This window comes from Erythranthe guttata, chromosome 8 (genome assembly GCF_056151865.1).
Source record: "Erythranthe guttata isolate IM_541 chromosome 8, IM_541, whole genome shotgun sequence".
Classification (NCBI taxonomy): Eukaryota; Viridiplantae; Streptophyta; class Magnoliopsida; order Lamiales; family Phrymaceae; genus Erythranthe; species Erythranthe guttata.
Window position 1 is genome coordinate 1,413,919 of NC_142540.1, and position 23,661 is coordinate 1,437,579.

General features: G+C 37.5%; 7 protein-coding genes across 11 annotated transcripts; 3 read left to right on the plus strand and 4 right to left on the minus strand.

Annotated features, from left to right (window-relative positions):
* Positions 1-1,282: 1,282 nt before the first annotated feature.
* On the minus strand, positions 1,283-3,640 carry LOC105971130 (uncharacterized). 2 transcript variants are annotated; one of them, XM_088821521.1, is made up of 7 exons: positions 3,440-3,640; positions 3,204-3,344; positions 2,996-3,069; positions 2,786-2,865; positions 2,514-2,668; positions 2,221-2,341; positions 1,283-2,076 (listed from the first exon to the last, which is right to left on the minus strand). In XM_088821521.1, the coding sequence occupies exons 1-6, from the start codon at positions 3,441-3,443 to the stop codon at positions 2,262-2,264; spliced, it is 534 nt and encodes a 177-aa protein (XP_088677647.1). In that variant the 5' UTR covers positions 3,444-3,640; the 3' UTR covers positions 1,283-2,076; positions 2,221-2,261. The 2 variants fall into 2 exon arrangements, with proteins under 2 accessions (XP_088677647.1, XP_012851432.1); XM_012995978.2 differs by lacking the exon at positions 1,283-2,076 and having other exon boundaries at positions 2,148-2,341.
* On the plus strand, positions 1,341-2,158 carry LOC105971119 (EID1-like F-box protein 2). Its single transcript, XM_012995969.2, has one exon. The coding sequence runs from the start codon at positions 1,341-1,343 to the stop codon at positions 2,100-2,102; it is 762 nt and encodes a 253-aa protein (XP_012851423.1). The 3' UTR covers positions 2,103-2,158.
* Positions 3,641-3,797: 157 nt separating the features above from the next.
* Positions 3,798-5,812, plus strand: EMB2076 (Pentatricopeptide repeat (PPR) superfamily protein). Its single transcript, XM_012995920.2, has 2 exons — positions 3,798-5,446; positions 5,553-5,812. The coding sequence occupies exons 1-2, from the start codon at positions 3,887-3,889 to the stop codon at positions 5,712-5,714; spliced, it is 1,722 nt and encodes a 573-aa protein (XP_012851374.2). The 5' UTR covers positions 3,798-3,886; the 3' UTR covers positions 5,715-5,812.
* Positions 5,813-5,823: 11 nt separating this feature from the next.
* On the minus strand, positions 5,824-8,001 carry LOC105971140 (membrane-anchored ubiquitin-fold protein 2). Of its 3 annotated transcripts, XM_088821522.1 has the most exons (4): positions 7,862-8,001; positions 6,551-6,676; positions 6,306-6,470; positions 5,824-6,227 (listed from the first exon to the last, which is right to left on the minus strand). In XM_088821522.1, exons 1-4 carry the CDS (start codon positions 7,869-7,871, stop codon positions 6,169-6,171), a joined length of 360 nt encoding a protein of 119 aa, XP_088677648.1. In that variant the 5' UTR covers positions 7,872-8,001; the 3' UTR covers positions 5,824-6,168. The 3 variants fall into 3 exon arrangements, with proteins under 3 accessions (XP_088677648.1, XP_012851443.1, XP_088677649.1); XM_012995989.2 differs by lacking the exon at positions 7,862-8,001 and having other exon boundaries at positions 6,551-6,961; XM_088821523.1 differs by lacking the exon at positions 7,862-8,001 and having other exon boundaries at positions 5,824-6,070; positions 6,551-6,770.
* On the minus strand, positions 7,778-12,866 carry LOC105971079 (putative galacturonosyltransferase 14). Of its 2 annotated transcripts, XR_001174017.2 has the most exons (7): positions 12,286-12,866; positions 11,402-11,457; positions 11,107-11,262; positions 10,173-10,763; positions 9,223-9,525; positions 8,317-8,690; positions 7,778-8,165 (listed from the first exon to the last, which is right to left on the minus strand). XR_001174017.2 is itself a non-coding variant. In XM_012995929.2 (6 exons), the coding sequence occupies exons 1-6, from the start codon at positions 12,512-12,514 to the stop codon at positions 8,409-8,411; spliced, it is 1,617 nt and encodes a 538-aa protein (XP_012851383.1). In that variant the 5' UTR covers positions 12,515-12,866; the 3' UTR covers positions 7,778-8,408. The 2 variants fall into 2 exon arrangements, 1 of the variants encoding a protein (XP_012851383.1); XM_012995929.2 differs by having other exon boundaries at positions 7,778-8,690.
* Positions 12,867-14,627: 1,761 nt separating this feature from the next.
* LOC105971049 (Glycosyl transferase, family 35) lies at positions 14,628-20,697 on the plus strand. The gene is made up of 15 exons (XM_012995897.2): positions 14,628-15,049; positions 15,688-15,926; positions 16,043-16,144; positions 16,301-16,477; positions 16,592-16,867; positions 17,158-17,429; positions 17,631-17,748; positions 17,839-18,219; positions 18,302-18,454; positions 18,619-18,747; positions 18,943-19,179; positions 19,335-19,411; positions 19,740-19,926; positions 20,047-20,247; positions 20,362-20,697. Exons 1-15 carry the CDS (start codon positions 14,857-14,859, stop codon positions 20,476-20,478), a joined length of 2,859 nt encoding a protein of 952 aa, XP_012851351.2. The 5' UTR covers positions 14,628-14,856; the 3' UTR covers positions 20,479-20,697.
* A 234-nt stretch (positions 20,698-20,931) lies between these two features.
* On the minus strand, positions 20,932-23,599 carry LOC105971148 (Tetratricopeptide repeat (TPR)-like superfamily protein). The gene has a single exon (XM_012995997.2). The coding sequence runs from the start codon at positions 23,315-23,317 to the stop codon at positions 21,290-21,292; it is 2,028 nt and encodes a 675-aa protein (XP_012851451.2). The 5' UTR covers positions 23,318-23,599; the 3' UTR covers positions 20,932-21,289.
* Positions 23,600-23,661: the final 62 nt, after the last annotated feature.

The following is a 23,661-nucleotide window of genomic DNA, read 5'->3' on the forward strand; positions in this document are numbered from 1 at the left end:
TTGTTGAGATGTGTTAGCACGGTTTGTGTTCGTACGATGCAATCGGTGAACTTCATCGAGTTATATCATATATATATATATATATATATATATATATATATATATATATATATATATGTTTGTATTTCAGCTAGCCTTGAAATTACATTATAGATGATTGTTTTTTTTCCCCTGTAATTAACAGAAAATGCAGGAAGTTTCTAAATAATAAATCACTCTCTGTATTAAGTTTGTAAATAGTTTATGTTTATAGATTAAAATGATAAATTCTTAAAGGAAGAGCTCTGATCACCTGCAACACAAACACTATTAATATGTGTGTGTATGTATATAGATACATGCATATACAACACAAACACTATTAATATGTGTATGCATGTATATAGATAGATACATGCATATTAATATATCGTCATAGATGAGCAATTTCCAGAAAAAACCACTTTCCTGACTCGCATATTTGGCTTTTTGCACCATCACTGAGCAAAATATCTCAGGAACAAGTCAAGAATTGTCTCTGATAAAAAAAAAAATTATAAATAAGGGTAAATTACGGTTACCCTGAGGTAAGGTCAAATTACGAAAAAACCCCTTATGTTTGGGTAATTACAACCACCCTACAATTATGAATCTTTTTACCCGTCCACCCTTGCGGTGTCAGATTTAGTGGAATCTTCTAGGCTATGTGGAATATTCTCCTATTTGTACCCGTTTTATCACATTCGACCTCCATTTATTGAAACAAGATGATCGTAAAATGTGTCTCTTGACTTGTAAATATCAGATTGTGGTGCATCAGAAACTACATTTCTTGCCCAAAACATATACAAACTAGACAACATTCCACTGAATGTAGAAGATTATGTTGAAATTAACACCATAAGGGTGGATGTGTAAGAAGATTCATAGTTTAGGGGGTTCATTGTAATTACCCAAACATGATCGAGTTTTTCGTAATTTGACCTTACCTCAGGGTTGCGGCCGTAAGTTACCCTAATAAATAAAGAAAAAAAAGGGTATTCGGTATTTCTTGCACGTTATCACCATATAGGTGACTTCACAGTTTTGTCTGCTTCAAAGTTTTGGCCTTTTATATTACATGCCTAATCCTTATATTCTTGTTTCTCTTTTCTTGTTAGAACAATCTCATATATCTCTACTTCTTCCTCAAAGGTTCGGTTTCGATTTCGGTTTCGGTTTATCAACTCACCGGTTATCATTGTTTTATGTTATGTTGATCTTTTTTCTTTTTCTTTTTTTTTTTTTTTTTTCTCCAAGTAAATCTGTACTAAGAGTTTGATCATGATTTATAATTCCATTACCAGGTGAAAAGTACCGTAATGGTTCCGACAAAGCAACACCGCTGCGTGCACTCATCGACCTGTCTTTGCACAAAAGGCCACATCACAGAAGAAGTGATATTCTTAGTTTTCAATCATTTAAACTGGAACCCTAAATCGATCGTAAATCTTTCTCGCACGTGCAAATGGTTCGAAGATCTCGCGAAACGGGTCCTGTGGAAAGAGTTCTGCACGAAACGGGCTCCGAAAATGATCCTCGATTTACACTCGAGTGGGACCCACATCATGGACGGCAATTGGAGAGCACTCGGCAAACTCCTCATTTGTTGTTCCGGTAATAATTGTAATAACGAAGATGGATTACTATTCAACGATATTCAAACCATACCTAGTCACTTTGTACCTCGCCCCCGTTTTTCTAGAACATCGGGGAAGAGCTTTTTATTACCGCAGTGCAGAAACGATGTATTATATGTGTCCGATTCTTGCGACCATCTTGACCAAGGGGGCGAAGAGGAAATTGGATTCTTTCGGGGGGTATTTAAGTCTTTCGCGAATACGAGGGTCAAGAAAATGCTGATCGGTAAGCGGGCCCCGCTCCATCCGACGGAGGTTTGTCCCTACTGTAAGGTGAAGATGTGGGATATGGTGGCGGCGAAGATGGTGCCTCCCAGCGCCAGCTGGAGGCTCGGTGCTTACGAAGATTGTATCGAGTGTTACGTGTGTCTTAACGGGCATGTGATGGGTGTTTGTACGCTTTTGCCCTTCTCCGATACTGATGCAGATGAAGCATCAGAGTGAGTTGTAATTTTTTGTTCATGACATCTATGAAAAACCCAATACATGTCGTTCAAAAAGTACTATCGATTATACGTCTCGTAATAATCATAAATGAATAAATGATCATATGTATACATACATGTAACATTCAAACAGAAACCAGAAATCGGGTTTTTGCTGTCAATCGTTCTGCTCGGTGCACTCGTGTTCGGTTTCTGCATCAAAATCCAACCCAGTGATAGTCATGGGGCCAATATTAACTGCAAACGAATTTTTCCGTGTTAAGAATTACATAAAATGAATCAAGAACATTTTTTGACACCAAGCTACATTTCGAATAAAAAAACAAGTTAATTACACTTTTTTTTTACTATATTTTCAAGAAAACGAACTCGTAAGAAAACAGAAGTGGTCGTAAATTTAGTAATTTACCGACAGCATCCATGCCGACTAACTTGGGCATGAATTTGCTGAGATGGTCCTCGGCTGCTTTATCAGATTTCAACGTTTCACATTCGAACGTAACCGAAACCTTGCATTTCTCATGCTTCTTCTCTTCAACCATACCGACTACATCCTTTTGCCACCTTGTTACCAAATCAAAACCCCTTGAATACACACACACACACACACACACACACACACACACACACACACACACACATATATATATATATAGACAATACGTTCCGTAAATTACTCACCCGTGGGCATGATCAGTGTTACATATCTTGGCAGCATCGTGCCCTCTGCACTCGACCACAACGTTTCTTTCTTTCTTACTCTGAGTTTAATCACAATTCATACGTCAATCAAGTTCCGTTTATTTCAAACGAGGACAAAAAACAACAAGAAATGCGTGTTTACGAAAGCAGCGGAAGGCGGAAGTAAACAGAAAGACGTAACTAACTAACGTTATAATCTGTTATACTGAGCTTGATCAACCGGTAGTCTTCGCCATGGCTGCACTCCCTCTCACACTCGAGCTCTGTCACCCGTAAAAATACGAAAAAAAGTAGCAAAATTTCCACACTGAGAAAACTCGAATAATAAACAAATAAATTCAAAATCAAAGAGCAGAAAAATGAAATTAAAAAAAAAAAAAAAAAAAAAAAATAGTACCAGTTCCATGGAGGCCATAGCAAATGGAGTGGGGAAGATGAATAAAGTGGCCGGAAATAGAGCCGTTGGGCAAAAGTGCTAGCGACGCAACACCCTCCATCGTCGCCTTTTTTCTCTTTCCCTCTTTCTCTACTTCGTCATCTGCAATCAACAACAAATCCGCCATTAATAACAGGTAACACACTGTAAATAACACAATTAAGAACTAAATTATTGATGTTGAGAGATTGATTTACCCATTTCGATTTCGTGTATCGCGGGGTTTTAGGTTTTGGGCGATTTTGAGGGTTTCGCTTTTTTTTTTTTCCCCCTTTTTTTGTTCTTTTGTTTTTCAGACAATATTAAACCCTGAAACGACGTCGTATTGCTCGGTATGTTTTAAGATTATATTTTCCTCTTAACTCCACAAACTCTTCAGATAAAGACTTCCCCCATTCATGCCGAATGATTTTTTCAGGTAAAGTTTCAATCTTTCTTAGATTTTTAAATCTTTCATTCCAGAGTGGAATCTGAATTTTTCTTCGGAATTCAATAATTCAAGTCTTTCTTCCTCAAAAGTGAAGAATTCGTTGAGCTCAAGAAAACCTAATTTGAATTTTGAATACAAGTTTTGGTATATACAAATACGATTGTCTGTATATATATATATATATATATATATATATATATATATATATATATACATGGTAATGGCGGCGGAGGTGCTCAACATGTATGATTGTTGTTCAACAAGGCATAGTTTGAGAGGCGATTTTCAGTTCATCACTTGTGCGTATTTCAATTGGGGATTAAGAACAAAGATGAATTGTGCCAAGAATCAAACTTCTTTGTTATGTAAATCAGTAGAGCAACGAAAAGATTCAAGTGTAAAGCTTAGTAGAGTTGCAAGTCTTGAGTTTGATTCAGCTTGTGAAGAAGAAGGAACACCGTTTTTCGAAGAAAACGAAGCTTTTAGCGAAAACCACACTCAGCAGATATCGCCACCTTGGGGTAATTTATCCAACCAAGATTCGGAAGATCGAAATCATTTCAATAGTCGTCCGAAGGTATCTTCGAAGAATACCTTTGACGAGTCTTCGAATGAGATGTATTACTTGGAGGAAAGGGACGAGGAGATACTATCAAACAGGCTTTTGAATCTCAGCAGATCGAACAAAGTTAGAAGCGCGTTGTCATTATACAGATCAATGGAATTCTCCGATTTGCTACCGAATGCACACGCTTGTAATTCGCTGCTCTCGTGCCTCTTAAGGAATCGGAGGATCGAAGATGCCTTGGAAGTATTTGAATTCATGAAATCGAAAGAAATCGCCACAGGGCACACGTACACCTTAATTCTAAAAGCAGTTGCCAGTTTTCGGAGCTGCGATGCAGCATTGAGAATCTTTGAGGAATCCGAAAGCGACATCAGAAACAAGAAACACATGGACGCAATCGTCTACAACACCATGATAGCAATATTCGCAAAGACGAACAAGTGGGGCCCGCCTCTGAAAATATGGACGAGTTTGAAAGACAACGGCCTAGTAGGGACAGCTGTCACTTACCGTCTGTTGATTTGCGTATTTGTGCGGTGTGGACAAAACGAACTAGCTCTCGATGCGTATCACGAGATGGTTCAAAACGGGCTAAGCCCGTGTGACGATGCAATGCAAGCTATTATCGGAGCATGCTCGAAAGAGGGGAAGTGGGATTTGGCACTAAACGTGTTTCAATGTATGCTCAAGAGTGAGATTAAGCCGAGTTTAATTTCTTGTAATGCTTTGATTAACTCGCTCGGAAAAGCAGCTAAAGTCGAGCTGGCGTTTAAGGTTTATAATCTGATGAGCTCGTTGGGTTACTCGCCCGATGCGTTCACATGGAACGCGCTTCTTGGTGCATTGAACCGGGCTAATAGGCCCGCGGATGCACTTTTGCTATTCGACGGCATCAAAAAGGAATATGCTTCTGTGCTGAATGTGCATGTGTACAACACGTGTTTGATGTCTTGTCGTAGGCTTGGATTGTGGGAGAGGGCGATGCAGCTGATGTGGCGAATGGAAGCTTCTGGTTTTCGTGTTTCGGTTACTTCTTACAACCTTGTCATTGGCGCTTGTGAGGCTGCCAGAAAACCGAAGATGGCTTTGGAAGTTTACGGACATATGGTTAGGGAAAAGAAGTCTCCCGATATTTTCACTTTGCTTTCTTTGGTGAGAGGATGTGTTTGGGGTTCGCTTTGGGATGAAGTGGAGGAGATTCTAGAGGTACATTCTTTTTTGAGGAAAAAAGAAAAAAAAAGAAAAAAAAAACGATCTTTCGTGATTTTGTGTTTTGTATATTAATATAGTGATGTTTGTTATTGTTTTGTAGTCTGCACCAAATGGATCTCTGTATAATGCAGCTATTCAAGGTATGTGTTTGAGGAATAAGATTGATTTGGCAAGAAAATTGTACGCGAAAATGCGCGAGATCGGGCTTGAACCCGACGGCAAAACTCGGGCTTTGATGCTGCAGAATTTGAGGAAACGATGATTGTGAAAAAATGCGGAGTTTTTTTTTAGGTGCAATATGTAATATGATCCAAAGATGAATATGTTCTTCTTTTTCAGCCAATTGTGATTTTTCTAGAACTCGATCTCGATTTCGATTGGCTCGCTCACAAAGAAATACACATCAGATATATAATCATATGTCATCATATAAGTTGATAAAATCACCATAACAAGGGCTGTAATCAAGATTCAAGCAATATTTAGAGAAAAACAAATCTTGATCTACAAATCAAGAACCAAACGAGGTATAAATTGCGAGGTTTCGGTCAAGCATCGATACATGTAAGTATCGTCTTTGTTATCTTCATAATTCAATATCCGACACAGAAACTTCATCTGCACAAAAATGGGGATAAAACAAAAAAAGAAAAAAAAGAAAAAAAAAGCGAGTATTCAATCTTGACTGATCGTGTCGATCAATGGCTGCAATCATCTCATAATATCACACAAACACATCGATTCTTCTTATGATCATCACTCGTCAACTTCTTTTCTGTTCGATTAAAAAAATATTATTAAAATAAAATAAAAAACGATTGAGTCCAACTACTAAAAAAAATAAAAATCGAACCTTTCTCCTGTAATTGCTGAACAACGACAACATGCATTGTTGTAACACCACCTGGAACATCACACAACGGGCTCCTACATTCTCCGACGGTTTTAGCATTCTCTAATATTCTTCCCGCGCTAATTAACTTAATATCTTTAACCGTAAGTGGACAATTATCTTTCTCTGTTTTAAAACAAATATGTATGTTACCAGATGTATCTAAAACGACAACACACGGAATCGAAATATTCGATCTAATTTACCTTTAGGCCATTGAGCTATAATATTCTCCTTCAAAGTAGCAACACTTGTAGCAACTGGATAATTTATCGGGCCGATATCCGATCCATCGGTCAACCTAAACTTGATCTCGAGCTGATCTTGTGATCCTGACATCATCTTCAAACTATTGAAGAAACGGACTTTTCTTTTCGAGAAAAAATAAGGGGGGGGGGGGGATTTTCGATTTGTTTCTTCGGCAAAGTGATCAATCAAATATCCAATCCAAGTTAAGAGTAGTTTTACTACAAAATCAAGAATGCAGCACTCAATTGTGTGAAAAGGTTTTCTTTCATATTGGTTCTTCTGTTGTGTGTGACTGAGAGATATGAATTGAGACAGAATCTCTTTCAATGATATTATAGCAGGGAATAAGACTGAAACTCCACTGAAACATAATTAATATGAAGAAGCCCTTTATTTATTTAATTATTTAAAAAATGAAAATAGAATCTTACCAGCTACACTCCTCAACACACACTGGCACACGCACACACCACTGCCCAAATAAAATAAAGGTTGTTTGCTGATTAAATGCTAGAGAGAGAGAGAGAGAGAGAGAGAGAGAGAGAGAGAGAGAGAGAGAGAGGGTATGATAGTTGACTCCATTTTCCACCTTCTATTCTCCTTTTCCCATAATTAGCTCTCATTTTAGTTTTTTTTAATATTATTTTTTTATTATTAAAAATTATTTATATTATAACAAAATAAATTACAAAATAAATAATGCAATGTAAGTATATATTTTTCTAATTTTCATACGTTCCTTTTATATTATTATTATTACTATTATTATAACAATTTATATTATAATAAAATTTATATATTATAATAAAAGGAAGGCTCGCGAGCTGGCTCGTGAGTTCATAAACAATTAAAAAAAAGTTTGAGCTCAACTCATAAAAAGCTCGAGTTCGAGTTTCGAGTAGGCTCAGCTCGTTTACCGGTCACAGATTAAATAATAAAGTAGAGAATCTTGAGGAAAGGCAAAGATAAGGCGGCCAATTATTAGTCTAGTAATCAGGAATCCAAACTTTGAGGATAATATATCACATGTCAATGGCCTTCTTGTTGCCAACTGGACAAACACCATAACAAGAATCATTTATCAAGATAACCAACTAAAAATTCACATTCCCATTTTCTTATTAACAGTAAAGAATATTCTAAATTAATTAATTAACAAATAAGAGGGGACAAAAAAATATATATGACGTCAAAATAGTAGATAAGATGAAAGAATAAATTGCACCATCTAGAATGTTCCGCATGAATCATACAAAATAAATAAATACCTGACCACATAGCCTATAGCTATGGTGTGTTTTCCCCTAACTCAACCATGTCCTTGTAACCAACCTCCAAATCTACCGACACTAGAATCACAATCAAAATATTTTATCAGCCAAATCGAAAATAAATGGGAGAAATCAGCAACAAAAATCTGAATTTAAAATTGAAAAAAACGAAATAAACGGAAAAGAATCATCTCTACAGCCAATGGGGCCACAGTGGGAGCCTCGTTCTATCTCTGCCTTTAACGAACCCGGTATGCGTTTTCAGTGCAATCCCATCATGGAGGTCAAAAAATTTAATGTCCTTCATCCAACCAAAAACATACGAAAAACAAATCAAACTTTACAGACTGAACTCTTCTTCCAGCAAATCGAATCCAGATTTCACATGTTTTTAAGATCCCTCTCGTATCCTCAGTTTCCCACTTCAATCAGAAATCGAAAAAAAATATTACCTCCGCAAAAGATGCTTCGAGAATATTTATAATGCTTCATTCTTTTGTCCCGTCACCTCATTAGTGTATTACGAGTGGTGTTGGGTTCGTTACTACTGCAAGATGTGGCAATTCCTTATAAAATCACTAGAGTAGTTTACGTATTTTGTCCAAAATGGGCGGAGATGCTCGAATCCGATCTCAAGCCATGGTTTTGACTGGCCGTTGTAGTGAATCACCGCTGCCTTTTTCACATTTTCGATGTTGGTGTTGTTCTGATAGCCCAACCCAAGCATGTGCCAGGAGGGGTCGATTGGGTGAACGTGACCCCTAAATGCAATCAAAGCTGGAGGGAGAGTTCCGAGTTTCCATAAGGTGAGGTTCGATTTCAGATTCTGTAATAAAACACAACCTCTGTGAGAACAAAACATAATGCTGAATAAAATGAGATATATTCGCATCTAAACTGCAGTAAACAATTTCCTATCTTATCATACACCCACTAGATTTAATAAATAGTAATTGTAGTATTCAGATACAAGTTCTAGAACTTTCTTTTCAGGACTCAATATTCTGAATATCAAATAGATTTCTTACTTATCAGCAGCAATGTTATAGTAATCGAGACTGGGGGATCTCAGAATAGCTATTACGAAACAAGTATCCATCTCATGTGTACCATGTAAATCAGGAAGCAAATTTAGTCTCACTTAATTGAGATCATAATACTATCATATCACAATGTGATCATGATAACGAGAATAAGTTTCAAAGCCACATAAAATCTTTGCTACTGTTGCAACTAAAATTAAGACGCGGAAATTTTGCTTGCTTCAAGCAAACCATATTTTATAAATAAATACTGGTCAAAACAAAATAAATAGATAATCAATAAATTTTTGATACTGGATGGAAATTTTGATTTACCTCCTTAAGCCAGATGTGATAAGCATCTCTAATATTCGTCTTTCTCCATGCACTTAAGTCAAAGATATTCATCCCATAAGCCCATGCACAATCTTCAGCATTCAAGTTATTTGCTATGAGTGGATGTGAGAAGTTGAAATAGTTCCTAAATCTCTTAGACATAACCCACTTGTCTTCACCTTTACATGTTTCAACAGCTCCATTAACTTTTCCATTGAGATCAATTTTCCAGAGAGGAGATAAATCTCGTTGAATCACAACATCATCATCTAGGAAAACCACCTTGTCAAGGTTCGGGAATAGCTGCAAAACATAACAAACGTACCTCAGCCTTGAATATGAATAATACAAAATCAAAACGAGAATAGAAAATATCAGACCAAATAATGATAGAATCAATCAATTATATCCATCCCAGCTATAAAACAACCATATAAAAGCAACTAGACCGAAAAGCAAAATCGCATTCATCATATAACAGGGAGAATCCTACTCATTCAAGCAGCATTAAAAACATATTCTAGTTATTGGACAAGGTCTTAAATCGTGAATCTATTGAACTCGTTCCCGAGTTTAACAAGAAAAGGTCTTGACTAAAGTCTTGGCAGACAATCTGACAAGTAAAATCACGTAAGCGCTAAATTTCCTTTAGCAGATGAAGGAATCAACATGTCCAGGTTTCAATCGTAGGGGCAAATTTTATACCCCTGCTAATTTTGGGCTTTCCAGTTCTGATTTGTTTGTTGGTATCAAATACATTCAGATACATAACAGCAAACAAACAGGAGCTGAATATGAACACATGTTGCATTTTGTCCGACGGCATACCTTTAGAATTGTGAATGATAATGTATTAATCTCCAACTTCCGGAAGATATGGTTAAGTAATCCAGAGCTAAAAAAATGTCGCATTACATGGAAGATGAATATGTTCAACTGCAGAAGATTACCTCTGGAAGATATATACGAAGGTGGTTGAGCAATGAGATATACTTCGGACTTCGGGCCTGTAATTTGGAGGCAAATGTCCGCGGAGTTGTATCGCTAAGATTGGCTCCAGCAATGTGATTTCCATGGTAATAATTCCTAATTCCGAAGTGTTTCTCCACAGCCTCAAGAACTGGAACATTCTCTCTTGTTAACCAATCAAATTGATGTACACCTTTTACTTCAACTATAGCAGGAGGGACAGGGTTCAGTGCAAACCATGAGTGCATGCCTGCATAAGTTTTCTTGTCAGTTATGACATGGAAAACAATCTTTGCAGGGTTTGCAGATGACTGGACAGCAGAAGCAACTACAACAGCAGCAGCTAGAATATTGTCTGTTGACACTACAAAGTGATGGTAAGAGTTATCAGAAAGCAAAGGAAGCAACTCTGGAGAAGGTAACTGCTTGCGTGCATGAGCGTTGGAAGAATATTCATCTGTCAGCCTCAATGAAAGGCAGTGAATGCCCTTGGGAACAGCACTGGCTGCAAAATGTTTATTCATTAGCTCAGCGAACTTGGACTCCCTGATTTCCCTTTCAGACCTCTCCATCTGTTAGGAAAAAACAATTATCAAACTAAAAGAATTACTTGTAAAAAATATAAAGCTCGTCTAGAAATTTCCAAACTGATGTAAACGTATTACGGGGAACATAACGATGATAACCATCTAAGCAAGGTAATACATGCTAATTGCTTTACATGGTTCGGAATTAATAAGCTGTTAGGTGAAAATTATATTTTCAAACTAAGTTACTTGTGAAATAAAGCTCTAGGACGATCCAATAAAATGTAAACATAAAATGGGGCAAAGTAGTGCTACACACAAGGCCAGTGGAACATGTTAGCAATGTATGTACAATAATGAAGAGACGGGTCAGGGACAAAACACATACCATTCCTTTCAAAATCAATGCAAACTCCTTCGAACTATACTTGTTGGTTTTCATTTCAGAAACAAGCTGACTAAAAGAGTCTGGGAGCTTCAAACCATCAGGGACTTTCTCAGTGTTCACTTGATTCAGGATCTTAACAAAGTCCTTGAGCACCCTCTGTCACAACAAAAATAATAACAATGTTCAGCCTGTTTCTTAGGATGGATTGTTTGTATAAAGAGTTATCTAGTTTTCGTTTTCTTTGTACTTTTTTGGTGCAATAATCAGACAATATAAGAAAATCATCATATATTACCCCAGAATCAGTATTTCTACCGAGAAGCTTTGGCCCCAACCGTCGTCCTAAACAATCTGAAAGCAGCACAAAAGCAGATTTGAGTTAATAACCTCTCGGATAAAAATGGACCACACAACTTAACATTTAGATGAAGAAAGGAAAAGAGCAGAGAAAATGATACAAAAGAAAAGCCACGGCCAGGAGTGGATAACAATTAATAAAACAACACTCACACATAGGTCTATACCGAGTCAGTCACTTTTCATTAGCATTTCTCGGTATCACCAATGACTAACAATCTAGTTTGACATAATAGGAAAAGGCATCGCCAAAAGGAGTTTGAACAGCACATATTTATTTTTATTTTTTTTTAACTCATGACACGTCTAAATTTGAGATCTCTATAATTTGGAAACCGTCCATCTGAAGGAATGGTATCCCGTCACACAATTACGACTTGAAAATCGCAGTAAAAAGACGAGAGAAATTAACATACAGGGGACAAGAAGCTATTTACACTCGGATCGCAGACATTATTAGTTCAAGTAAAACCAACAATCTAATTCCTAGATAAAACCAATATCTCAACCTTTGGAATCGACAAGTCTGATACTAATTACTAAGGCAATGCCGTTCATAGTAAAACCTAACTTAGGAACACTGCTTCAGTAACCGGAAGGTGCTTGTTCCTTGATTTGTCTCTGAATGTTTGGTCCATAAAACAATTAGATATAAGCACCAGACTCGTGATGAACGGCACAAATCACAATTCAGATCCATATCAACCTATACACCTCAAAACTCAAAATAAATGAATTTTTAAAACCAATGACCCCAAATCAATCATAAACTACATAAAACTAACAATCCGATAAATATGATAGGAAAGTGTAGGAAAGTACCAATCGAAGAGCACTTGTTGACACCTTCAAGGGTGACAAGGGCGGTGAGAATGAACACAAACGGCAACAAAAACGCAAGAATCAGGATGGTGTGGAACAGCGTGCGGTACGAAATGTGGCGGGGTGCGACCTTGATCTTCATCAAATCTCCGCCCCCATTGCCATTTAGTCCATTGCTGCTCGACGATATCGTTATACTTCTCATGCTAGGTGAGAAATGCAGCTGCATCTTCCTCCGCCGCCTCGCCTCTCCACCACTATCCTCCTATTTCCAACTTTTACCCTCCTACAAATCAATAAATCAGCACCGGCACCATCACCGCCGCCGCCGCCGCAGACGAGATTGTCAATCCTAAAACTATTCAAAACAAACGTGTCCAACTGATTCTCCAAAATTAACAACGCGCTCTTCACCATCAGATCCGCCACCGCGGCTATTCAACCACGCTGATTTCCTTCCCAGCGGCGAACACCGCAGCATTGGAAAATTTTACCTCCCCACCGAAAAAAAAATTCCCGTCCAATCCACCAACCCTAGGGTTCCCGATTGCTTCCCCCGATTTACGTATATAATATATATATATATATTGGTAAAAATTACTATCGGCAAATATATTATCGCTCTCGATTTCGCCGTTAATGGCAGGTCAATGAATTTCTCTCTCTGGATCGGAAGTCGAAAGAGTGGATGTAGAGAGAGAAACTAATTTGTTTATTGCGGAACAGATTTTTTATTACTGCTCGCCGCTCGGTCCAATATTTTACCTTCTTTCTTTAAACGACAAAATAGACCAACTAATAAATCATTAATCATTAATTAGTTGTCATAAACAACTGTATATTAACAAATGTACTGAAAATCAAATACACGTTTAACTTTCCGAATTCACAGGGGGGAAAAGGTAAAATACACATGGAATAAACATAAAAAAAAAATTAATTTATAACTAATTTATCTATTTCGTTAGTTAAATAAATATTAATTTCATTGTATTACATTTCTCACCCTTCAAGTTTGCATATATTCCACATTTGGTTCCTCGTGTTTCCAAAAAACACATTTGGTCCCTCATATTTCAATAGTTTAACACTTTGGTCATTTTCATCAATTTACCGTTAGTCTGTTAGTTAAGACAATAAGAGCAACTCTAATGGGAGTATCAAATGGATTATCAAATCCTTAAATCAACTTTTTGACAACCCAAAATTAAAAATTTCTACTCCAATGGGAGTATCAAAATGGGTAAGTATTTTGATATTCATCCTCTTTGTATGTAAAAATACATCCTGGAAATTGAGTTATCAAAAAAATAACCACCTGGACATCCAATCACAAAATGACACGTGGCAATTACAAATAAAACTGCTAAAAAACTTCCAATTGATTATTAATTTTGATATCCATGCTTGGAGTAGATAAACTATAAATGAATATTAAAATATTATCTTAATTATCAAATGAGTATTTGATAATCCAATTTTGATGTTTAGCATTGGAGTTGCTCTAATGGGCACATGTTTGATTCCATTTGGTGTTGAATTTTTGAAATATGAAGGACCAAATGTGTTTTGTGTGAACATGGATGAACCAAATGTGGAATAAGTGCAAACTTAAAGGATGAAAACTTTAACTTTCCCTATATTGTTATTGTTTGAGAAATTTTAATTTTGGTCATATATGTTGGTCTGTTTAGAGATTTAGTCCTACAAGTTGTCATATTTCAATTTTACATGCAATAATTATGCAAAATTAGTATTTTTTGTCCTATTTCACTCGAACTTTGAATTTTAGCCATTGTTTAATAATGTAGCTAACAAACTCATCGAAATTTATTTAAATGAACACTTAAAAATTATAAATCCTCCTCTAATCTGATTTATAGATATGTCGTCTCACACAATTAAAGTTCTATCAATGGTAAATTAGATGTTGAATTTATAATTTTTAAGTGTCCATATAAGTAAAATGGGTCAAGTTTATTTGTCGCGTCATAAAATTAAAAATCATGCGAAATAGGGCTAAAAATACTATATTTGCAAAGTTATAGCATATAAAGTTGGATTATGACAAGTTAGGGGACTAAATTCCTAAATAAGACAACATGGAGGACCAAAACTACAATTTACCCTTATTGTTTCACGGATCGGGCTTTTTGGTTAAGAGCATTACTACAGTCTACAGCCCAGCCCAGCCCAATTTAGTTAGAAACAGAAAGAGAGCGAGTCTTCATCAGGCCCACGATATAGGGATTGGTTAACTGCACACGTGGCACCAGGTGCACAATTACGGTCAAAGAACCGGCTGCAGAGAACTATAACCCTCAACATTGATTATTATGCTTACGTCACGGCACGAGAAAGTAACCGTAAATGATCAAAAAAATACCAATGGCTGCTTATCGATAGAAAACAAACACACTCCCATCACTCACTGTTCCCCAAGCATTTTCTCCTTCTGCGGAGTAATCTGTACGCAGCAATTACTGAAGAGAGAGAAACAGAGTATGCTCGCAATTTAGAGAGAGAGAGAGAAATTGAGTGAGTGAGTGAGAGCAGTGATAAGCGCAAAAAATGGCGGCTTCGTCCACAGGAGCGGCGGTTACGGCGTACTCGCTTTGTTCTTCCAATGCCAGGCTGATAGATTTCGCCTCCAGAGATCGGAGCTCCAAGGTGTTGTTGTTGGCAAGGGTAAAACCCTCATTTTGCGTCAGGTGCGTCGCCAGTGAGCCGAAGCAGAGAGTACGCGACCCGATTGCCGAAGAAGGTGTGTGTGTGTGTGTGTGTGTGTGTGTGTGATCTCTTATGTGAAGTCGATATTTTAACTTACTAAGTAAATGCATCTGATGGAAAAAGAACAAATCAAACGTTCCATTACAAAAGCAGTAAAAATTACGAGCTGTTTGTGGTTTTGTGGTTGAATTTGGGGAATTGGTGGTGTTTAATTGCTGACAAGACTGGTGGTCTTGATTGGAATTATGTAGCTTTACATGAAAACTGAATCTCATAATTTTGGTGTTGCTATGTCAAAGTAGAATTGTGGCATCTAATTTAATAACATTGATATATGTATGTATTGAAGAGATGTGTTAGTTACTATCTTCTTCTTTTTTCAAGAAAGTTCCACTCACTGTAACAAACAGTATCAATCGTAAGTGTACGAAATAATTACTTCCAAAATGTAATATGATATATACTAGTACATGCTTACCTACGATGAGAGAGATTTTGGGGTTGTATTACTGATTTGGTGTGGTGCAAATAGCCTGTTTACGATGAACCGGATTAACTTGTCGAAAATCGAATCATGGGATAACAGAGAAATAATGATTAGTTGAAGCAATTGCACTCCTCGTTTCCGAGCTTATGAGATATATGTTATTCGAGTATTTCTTATGATTTCAGGAGTTCTCAGCAATTTGAGTGCTTTATCTCCTCATGCTGCATCGATTGCCTCAAGCATCAAATACCATGCAGAATTTACTCCAATGTTTTCGCCTCAGAACTTTGAGCCCCCAAAGGCTTTTTTTGCGGCTGCACAAAGCGTCCGTGATGCACTTATTATTAACTGGAATGCAACAAATGATTTTTATGAAAAGATGAACGTAAAGCAGGCCTACTATTTGTCCATGGAATTTTTACAGGTTTGTTCAATTTCTTTCTTGCAATCAAGGATTGCAAGTGCAGTAGTACAGTATAAATGTACGACAAATCCTTACTATTATTTATCTTTACAGTGGCAATATGTGTTTCTTTGCAGGGTAGAGCTCTGTTAAACGCGATTGGTAATTTGGAGCTCTCTGGTGAATATGCAGATGCTCTGGAAAAGCTTGGCCACACTCTTGAAACTGTAGCTTCTCAGGTCAGATGAGTTTACTACTTATGACTGCCTTTTTTGCATTTTGATTATTTTTCTTAATTGCAAATATAAGTTCGTCTTAAAAAATTTGATTTGTGAGTAATAAAATTCCTTTTTCTTAGTCTCAATAAATCACTTTTATTTTTCTGATCCTCTCAGGAGCCAGATGCTGCTCTTGGAAATGGAGGTTTGGGCCGGCTTGCATCCTGTTTTCTGGATTCCTTGGCAACCTTAAATTATCCAGCATGGGGTTATGGGCTCAGGTACAAGTATGGCTTATTCAAGCAGCAGCTTACAAAGGATGGTCAGGAGGAGGTTGCTGAAAATTGGCTTGAAGTATGATTTCTCAAAATTCATTATTTTACTCCACTTCCATGCCAGATAATTTTCTGAAAATTTGATTTCATATGGTAAAAAGTTGGTTTTGCATATTTGACTCATTTTTCTCAGAATGGCAATCCTTGGGAAATCGTCAGAAATGATGTCTGTTATCCTGTAAAATTTTCTGGAAAAGTTGTTGAGGGTTCAGATGGGAAGAAGAGATGGATTGGTGGTGAAGATATAGTGGCTGTTGCATATGATGTGCCAATACCAGGATATAAGACCAAAACTACAATTAATCTTAGGTTGTGGTCCACTAAAGTACCTTCTGATCAATTTGATTTACATGCCTTCAATGCTGGAGAACACACTAAGGCATGTGAGGCCCAAGCTAATGCTGAAAAAGTAAGATTTTGTTTGTATACTTTCCTTTCTCATGTTTTTTATATTTTCTACTAATTATTTATAGATTAAGTCATGGGATTCTTTTTGGATCCTACACTCCTACTGTATAATGAGTATACTTGATTTATGCCTACAAATAGAACTGCTGATACCAAAAAAAAAAAAAAAAAAGCGAGCTGATATTTTGATCTAAACATTTTTTGTCCAATTTTCTGTTTCTTTTGTATTTTTTTTTTATGTGATACTAATGCTGACAAGAAATAGTATATTGTGAATCTGCCTGACATCAGATCTGTTATGTACTTTACCCCGGGGATGAATCAGTGGAGGGAAAGATTCTACGATTGAAACAACAATACACACTATGCTCCGCATCTCTGCAAGACATTATTGCACGATTTGAGAGAAGATCTGGTGGTGATGTGAGATGGGAAGATTTTCCGGAAAAAGTTGCTGTTCAGATGAACGACACTCACCCAACACTGTGTATCCCAGAGCTAATGAGAATTTTGATGGACTTAAAGGGCATGAGTTGGGATGAAGCTTGGAGGATTACAAAGAGGTACGTCATAGTTTCATTGGAAATCTCTTCTATCTGCATGATACCCAACTATTTTGATGGATACTTGAAGGGAATATGTGTGTGTGTGTGTGTGTGTGTGTGTGTGTGTGTGTGTGTGTGTGTGTAGCTCAATGATTAATAAATTTGTGAAGTCTCGACTCTCGAGTTTCTGGGAACTAAAAAGTGAGGTATGTTTTTCAGAACTGTGGCATACACAAACCACACTGTTTTACCTGAGGCTCTGGAGAAATGGAGTTATGATCTAATGCAGAGACTACTTCCAAGACATGTTGAGATCATAGAGAAGATTGATGAACAGGTTGAGAAATGCGAAATTATATTAAAACAGTAATAGCCTGCATTTCCCCTAATATTGCTCACAACTTTTTGCATTGTAAACATATATCAGCTAATTGAAGACATAGTATCCGAATATGGCACATTGAACCCTGAAATGTTGGAGAAAAAATTGGCCACAATGAGAATTTTGGAAAATTTTGATCTGCCAGCTTCTATTGCGGACTTATTTGCCAAACCAGAAGAAAGCCCTGTTGATGAGACCAGTGAGGAAGTTAAATCTAAAGATGAAGTAACAGTTACTGAGAAAGATGAACAACTTGATGGAGAGGAAACACAGAAGAATAAAGCTGTACATAAGGAACCAGCTTATATACCTCCAAAAATGGTCCGGATGGCTAACCTCTGTGTTGTGGGGGGTCATACTGTGAATGGCGTAGCTGAGATCCATAGTGAAATAGTTAAGCAAGAAGTCTTCAATGATTTTTTCCAGGTAAAATGTCTCCACCACTTGTTATATGTTTTTTTCTCAAGCAACAAATACATCTTAATGTTGTAGAGTTAATCTTTTGCAGTTGTGGCCTGAGAAGTTTCAGAACAAAACAAATGGGGTAACACCTAGAAGATGGATCCAATATTGCAATCCTGACCTAAGTGCTGTAATCACCAAGTGGATAGGCAGCAATGACTGGGTCCTAAACACTGACAAATTGGCAGAACTGCGCAAGGTACTCTTTTTTCTATGTACAAAATCCGTACTGATGGATGATCGGCATCTTTCGCTCATTATTCATGCTTTTTAAACCCCATATGCACTTTGTTTATTCTTCTAATTTCGGGTTGCTTAAGCAGCGATATGCATTCTGACTAGTTTGAGTGCAATCATTGGCAGTTTGCAGATAACGAGGATCTCCAACGTGAGTGGAGGGCTGCGAAAAAAAGCAACAAGATTAAGCTTGTGTCATTCCTCAAAGAAAAAACTGGGTATTCTGTTAACCCTGATGCAATGTTTGATATCCAGGTTTATTTCTCTCCTTTAATCTCTATTATTTCCTTTATTTGAACTTTGAGTCATTGATGTAAATAGGCATTGATCTTATGTTTGGGTTATTTGTTATATTTAAAGAGAACTTCCCTAGTTTCTCTGTCACAGTATTCCAACTATTTATAATCCCAAGATTTGATTCAGCGTCAAATAAAATTTCCAATTTTCCAGGTAAAACGTATACATGAATACAAGCGGCAACTTTTGAACATTCTGGGGATTGTTTATCGCTATAAGAAAATGAAAGAAATGACTGCAGATGAAAGGAAAGCAAACTTTGTTCCCCGAGTTTGTATATTTGGAGGAAAAGCATTTTCCACATATGTACAAGCCAAGAGAATCGTAAAATTTATTACAGATGTTGGGGCTACCATAAATCATGATCCAGATATTGGTGACTTGTTGAAGGTATAAATCATACTTGTCCTGCAAAGTTATAACTCTCTTTTTCTTCCAATTTTTGATGGCATTGCCTTATTTATGTTTGTCACTAGTTGCTGTGTGGAAGTAGCACCGATACAAGGTTTTTTCCTAGTTGTCTGATTCATTTGATCTCTCTGCAGGTTATATTTGTTCCAGATTACAATGTCAGTGTTGCTGAATTGTTAATTCCTGCAAGTGAACTTTCACAGCATATCAGGTAATCAAGCTCAAATTGTGACATGTTATAATCAAATTCACGAACCCTCTTTCTGCAATTCATCCGCTCTGTGTACTCCATAATGCAATCGGAGGTCTTCTATTTTCTTGGTTCTGTATGGATGAGTAAATTTGCATCAGCTATTAGTAACTTCTGTGAAGGAGATATATATATAACTTTCTTCTAGATAATAATACCCCTTCAGCGAATGAGAGAATTACTCATAATTTCACGACTTTGCACGCTAACTGAGATTGGGTGATAACTCTTTTTAAATTTGAACCACCAACTTATTCCCTTTGCTTGTGCTTTGTGTCCACCCCCTCAGCACTGCTGGCATGGAAGCCAGTGGAACAAGCAACATGAAGTTCTCTATGAATGGTTGCATCTTGATTGGGACCTTAGATGGTGCCAATGTGGAAATCAGGGAGGAAGTGGGAGACGACAATTTCTTCCTTTTCGGGGCTCAAGCTCACGAGATAGCACCACTTAGAAACGAAAGAGCTGCAGGCAAGGTAATAATAGTCCAACTTCATTCGTCTATTTTGTATGGCCTATTTATCAATCTTTTCCTTTAAATATACCTTCAAAACCAGTGTCTTCGAAATTAAATGTCTTCAAAAAAAATATTGCAGTTTGTACCAGATGAACGCTTTGAAGAAGTGAAGAAGTTTGTGAGAAGTGGTGCTTTTGGGGCTTATAACTATGATGAAATGATTGGATCGTTGGAAGGAAACGAAGGATTCGGGCGTGCAGATTATTTCCTGGTGGGCAAGGATTTCCCTAGCTACATTGAATGCCAAGACAAGGTTGATATTGCTTATAGGGATCAAAAGGTAACTGCTATAGAGTAATTCAATGTTCTCGCTTCTTTCTGAAATTGCAGCATTAAGAAAAAAAAATTAAATAAATAAATTTGACTTATATGGGCATTTATTTGTTAATGGCAGAGATGGACAAAGATGTCGATATTGAATACAGCAGGTTCCTACAAGTTCAGCAGTGACAGAACTATTCGTGAGTACGCTAACGACATATGGAACATTGAACCGTTGGAAATAAATTAGAGGTCCGTAAAAATACTGAAGATGAGAAACATTTGATCAGGAAAAAATACTGAAGATGAGAAAATGATCATGTATCATTTGTAATAAATTGTATTGGATCGCTTCACTTCCTTCTTATCTATCCTAATTTTGTTCTAGTTCGTCAATCGATGTAAAATTTGTGAAAGAATACTCTTGGTTGAGCTTGGAATAAATAAACTATCAATTCATTTGCTGAAATCACTTCGACGAATTCTGTTTTGTTCCTATCCCGTTGTATTGATGATGAATGTGAACTTCATCGAGTTCTAATATCTTACCATACAAGTTACTAGGGTGTAAGTGAGCTGAGTTGGCTCGACAAGAGCTCGAACTTTCTAACGAGTCGAGCCCGAGCTCATTCTTAGTAGTTCCTGAGCTCGCGAGCTTTTTTATTTTATTTTTGTTTTTATTTTAAATATAATTACTATAAAATTAGATAATAAATTCATATAAATAATTAAAAAATAAATTACAGGACATTTTTTTCTATTTCAAATTTTTTAATTATAATTTATAATAATAAAATGCTAATAATATTAATAAAAAAAACTCCAGAGCTTTTCGACCACCGATGCATGTCTTTGACCACGTTACGTACAGTGCACGCACGCACGCACACACATTGTCAGCTTCCAAAGCTTTTCTTCTTCGTGTCTCCAAATTCTCAGTACATGCCGCGCTGCCTTCTTCCTTGCTTTTTCAGCACCGGAAGATTTCGACTCGTCTGAATTCTCTTTTGGACCAATAATTGATTCATCCATTAAAAAAAATCCGAGAACAACAACAGACATCAAATAGTCCTCACCTCAACCACACTATTCGCAGGAGCTTTCACTAATCCAATGTTATCCATCATCCCCCTTACTCTCTCGGCATCATCAAATCTTCCTACAGCGGAGTAAACATTTCCCAACAACACATAATTCCCAGTATTCTCCGGTTCCAACTCGAACAGCCACTTTGCAGCTATCTCTCCCAGTTCGACATTCTCATGTATCGCACATGCACCGAGCAATGCACCCCAAACAGCACAGCTCGCTTCAAAAGGCATGGTTCTGATCAGCTCATAAGCTTCTTCAAGACGATCCGCACGCCCAAGAAGATCAACTATGCAAGTATAGTGATCCATTCTTGCACTCTCCTTGTGATTCTTTATCATATAATTGAATAAGTTTAATCCATCGTCAACCAACCCCGAATGGCCACAAGCATGCAAAACGGAAGTAAAAGTGACTTCGTTAGGCTTAACCCCACACCGAACCATCTCATCGAAAAGAGAAAGAGCAACCTTGCCGTTTCCATTCTTTCCATATCCAGCTATTATCACACTCCACGAAACAATGTCCCTGTTTTTTATAGAAAGGTCGTCGAAGAGCTTATGAGCATATTGTAAATTTCCACACTTTGAGTATATATCAATCAAACCGGTGACAATATCGGGTTTTCTAACAAACCCTGATTTTATCACGTAACCATGTATATTCATTGATTGATGAAGGTCTGCTTCAATGGCATATGCTGGCAGGAGGCTTTTCCATGTTGCATCGTTCAGTTTCACCGCTTCGAACAACATTTGCTTGAAAAGTTGTATGGCTTCTCTGCCCAACTTGTTATGAACGCACCCTGAAAGAATTGCATTCCAGGGCACAGTTCTCTTCTTACAAGTCCTAGAGAACACCTTATAGCTGTGTCTTAAAGAACTGCATTTAGCATAGAGATCAATCAGAGCAGTTTCGACATTGACATCAGAATCAATGTACTGACGAATAGCCCATCCGTGCAAGCATTTCCCGAGCTTCAAATCACGTAAACTGACGCACATTGCAAGAATTGCAGACAAGGTCACCTCATTAGGTCTCACACCTTGAAACTGCATTAATCTGCAAAGTTCTAATGCACCTTTAACATCTCCATTCAAAATGTACCCATTGATCACAGTTGTCCATGTCACGACATCCCTCTCTACCATCGCATCGAAAACACCACGTGCTTCATCGATTCTTCCACACTTCACATACATATCGACTAAAGCATTTTGAACAGCCAATCTTTTCCCAATATCTTTATCTTTTATCAGTGTATGAACCTCCCTCCCCATTTTCAAGTCCTTTAGGTATCCACAAGCAGGTAAAACTGAGAGAACTGTTGCAGAATCAAACTCAACTTCACAATCCATCATTCTCCTAAAAATCATCAAAGCCTCATCGGCACTGCCGTTTCGAAAGCACCCACTAATCATCGTATTCCAAGAAACCGCAGTTTTCTCCTTCATTGAACCAAACACTCTTCTAGCCCCATCTTTATCCCCACAACTCATGTACATTGCAAGCAGAGAATTCCCCACAAAAATGCCTGATACAGACCCACTCTTAACCGCCAACCCATGAATCCCCATGCCCAACTCAGGCATTATTAAAGCACCACAAGATCGAATAACAAACGGGTACGTATACTCGTCTGCCCAGTAGCAACCCGACTCGTGCATTTCGACAAACAGCTTGAGCGCACCTCGAGGGTTTCCACTCTCCGTGTGCATTCTTATGATGGACTTGTACGAAACAAGCGTTCGTTCAGGCAATTCATCAAACAGTCTGCAGGCATACTGCAGGTGGCCACAAAGACCGTACGCAGACGTCAGAAGAGAGAGAAAATGGTTTGAGATTAGACCGGAGGTGATGGCGTGGGCGTGCAGTTTCTTGGTGGTTGCCACGGATTTGGTGGTGGTGGCGAAGCGGAATAACAGTGACTCGCATTGCTCTGCGGTGGTTGAAAACAAGTTTTTCAGTGTTCGAGACAGAGGCGGGCACTGGCCATTCATGAACAGTGAAACTAACTCGCGAACTATAACCAGAAAGCTTTAACTCTGATGCTGTTGCGTGTTGCTAATCGCGCGATGCATTCTTCAACAAATTCGACGAGAGAAAAAAAATTGGTTTTGGAGTGCGTTTGAATTATTTGAAAGTAGACTTTAGTGCCAAACTAGTTATAAATAATGAAACAAGAAATTGTGTTTCAGTAGAAATCTGACGGAGGAGGAGGAGGAGGCGGCGGAGAACGGTGGTAGCAAGGCGGCGAAACTATTTCAAGATTTTAATTTTTAACAGAAATTGTAGTTTTCATTCGAGTACGGTATAAATAGGCATGTTGAAATTACCAAAAACT

Bases quoted from the DNA above. Each gene is read 5' to 3' on its own strand.
- LOC105971079 (XM_012995929.2), bottom strand. From the start codon at position 12,514: ATGCAGCTGCATTTCTCACCTAGCATGAGAAGTATAACGATATCGTCG. The intron at 11,263-11,401 runs GTAATATATGAT...TTGTTGTGACAG, and splicing joins GTAGAAATACTGATTCTGGG to AGGGTGCTCAAGGACTTTGT. The intron at 8,691-9,222 runs GTAAATCAAAAT...GTTTTATTACAG, and splicing joins ATCACATCTGGCTTAAGGAG to AATCTGAAATCGAACCTCAC.
- EMB2076 (XM_012995920.2), top strand. From the start codon at position 3,887: ATGGTAATGGCGGCGGAGGTGCTCAACATGTATGATTGTTGTTCAACA. The intron at 5,447-5,552 runs GTACATTCTTTT...ATTGTTTTGTAG, and splicing joins AAGTGGAGGAGATTCTAGAG to TCTGCACCAAATGGATCTCT.
- LOC105971140 (XM_088821522.1), bottom strand. The intron at 6,471-6,550 runs GTAAATTAGATC...GTTTTAAAACAG, and splicing joins TATAGCTCAATGGCCTAAAG to AGAAAGATAATTGTCCACTT. The intron at 6,228-6,305 runs GTTCGATTTTTA...TTAATCGAACAG, and splicing joins TCAGCAATTACAGGAGAAAG to AAAAGAAGTTGACGAGTGAT.
- LOC105971130 (XM_088821521.1), bottom strand. The intron at 2,866-2,995 runs GTTAGTTAGTTA...GATTAAACTCAG, and splicing joins TCAGTATAACAGATTATAAC to AGTAAGAAAGAAAGAAACGT. The intron at 2,342-2,513 runs GTAAATTACTAA...ATTCGTTTGCAG, and splicing joins AGTCGGCATGGATGCTGTCG to TTAATATTGGCCCCATGACT.
- LOC105971148 (XM_012995997.2), bottom strand. From the start codon at position 23,317: ATGAATGGCCAGTGCCCGCCTCTGTCTCGAACACTGAAAAACTTGTTT.
- LOC105971119 (XM_012995969.2), top strand. From the start codon at position 1,341: ATGGTTCCGACAAAGCAACACCGCTGCGTGCACTCATCGACCTGTCTT.
- LOC105971049 (XM_012995897.2), top strand. From the start codon at position 14,857: ATGGCGGCTTCGTCCACAGGAGCGGCGGTTACGGCGTACTCGCTTTGT. The intron at 18,220-18,301 runs GTAAAATGTCTC...AATCTTTTGCAG, and splicing joins TCTTCAATGATTTTTTCCAG to TTGTGGCCTGAGAAGTTTCA. The intron at 20,248-20,361 runs GTAACTGCTATA...TGTTAATGGCAG, and splicing joins TTGCTTATAGGGATCAAAAG to AGATGGACAAAGATGTCGAT.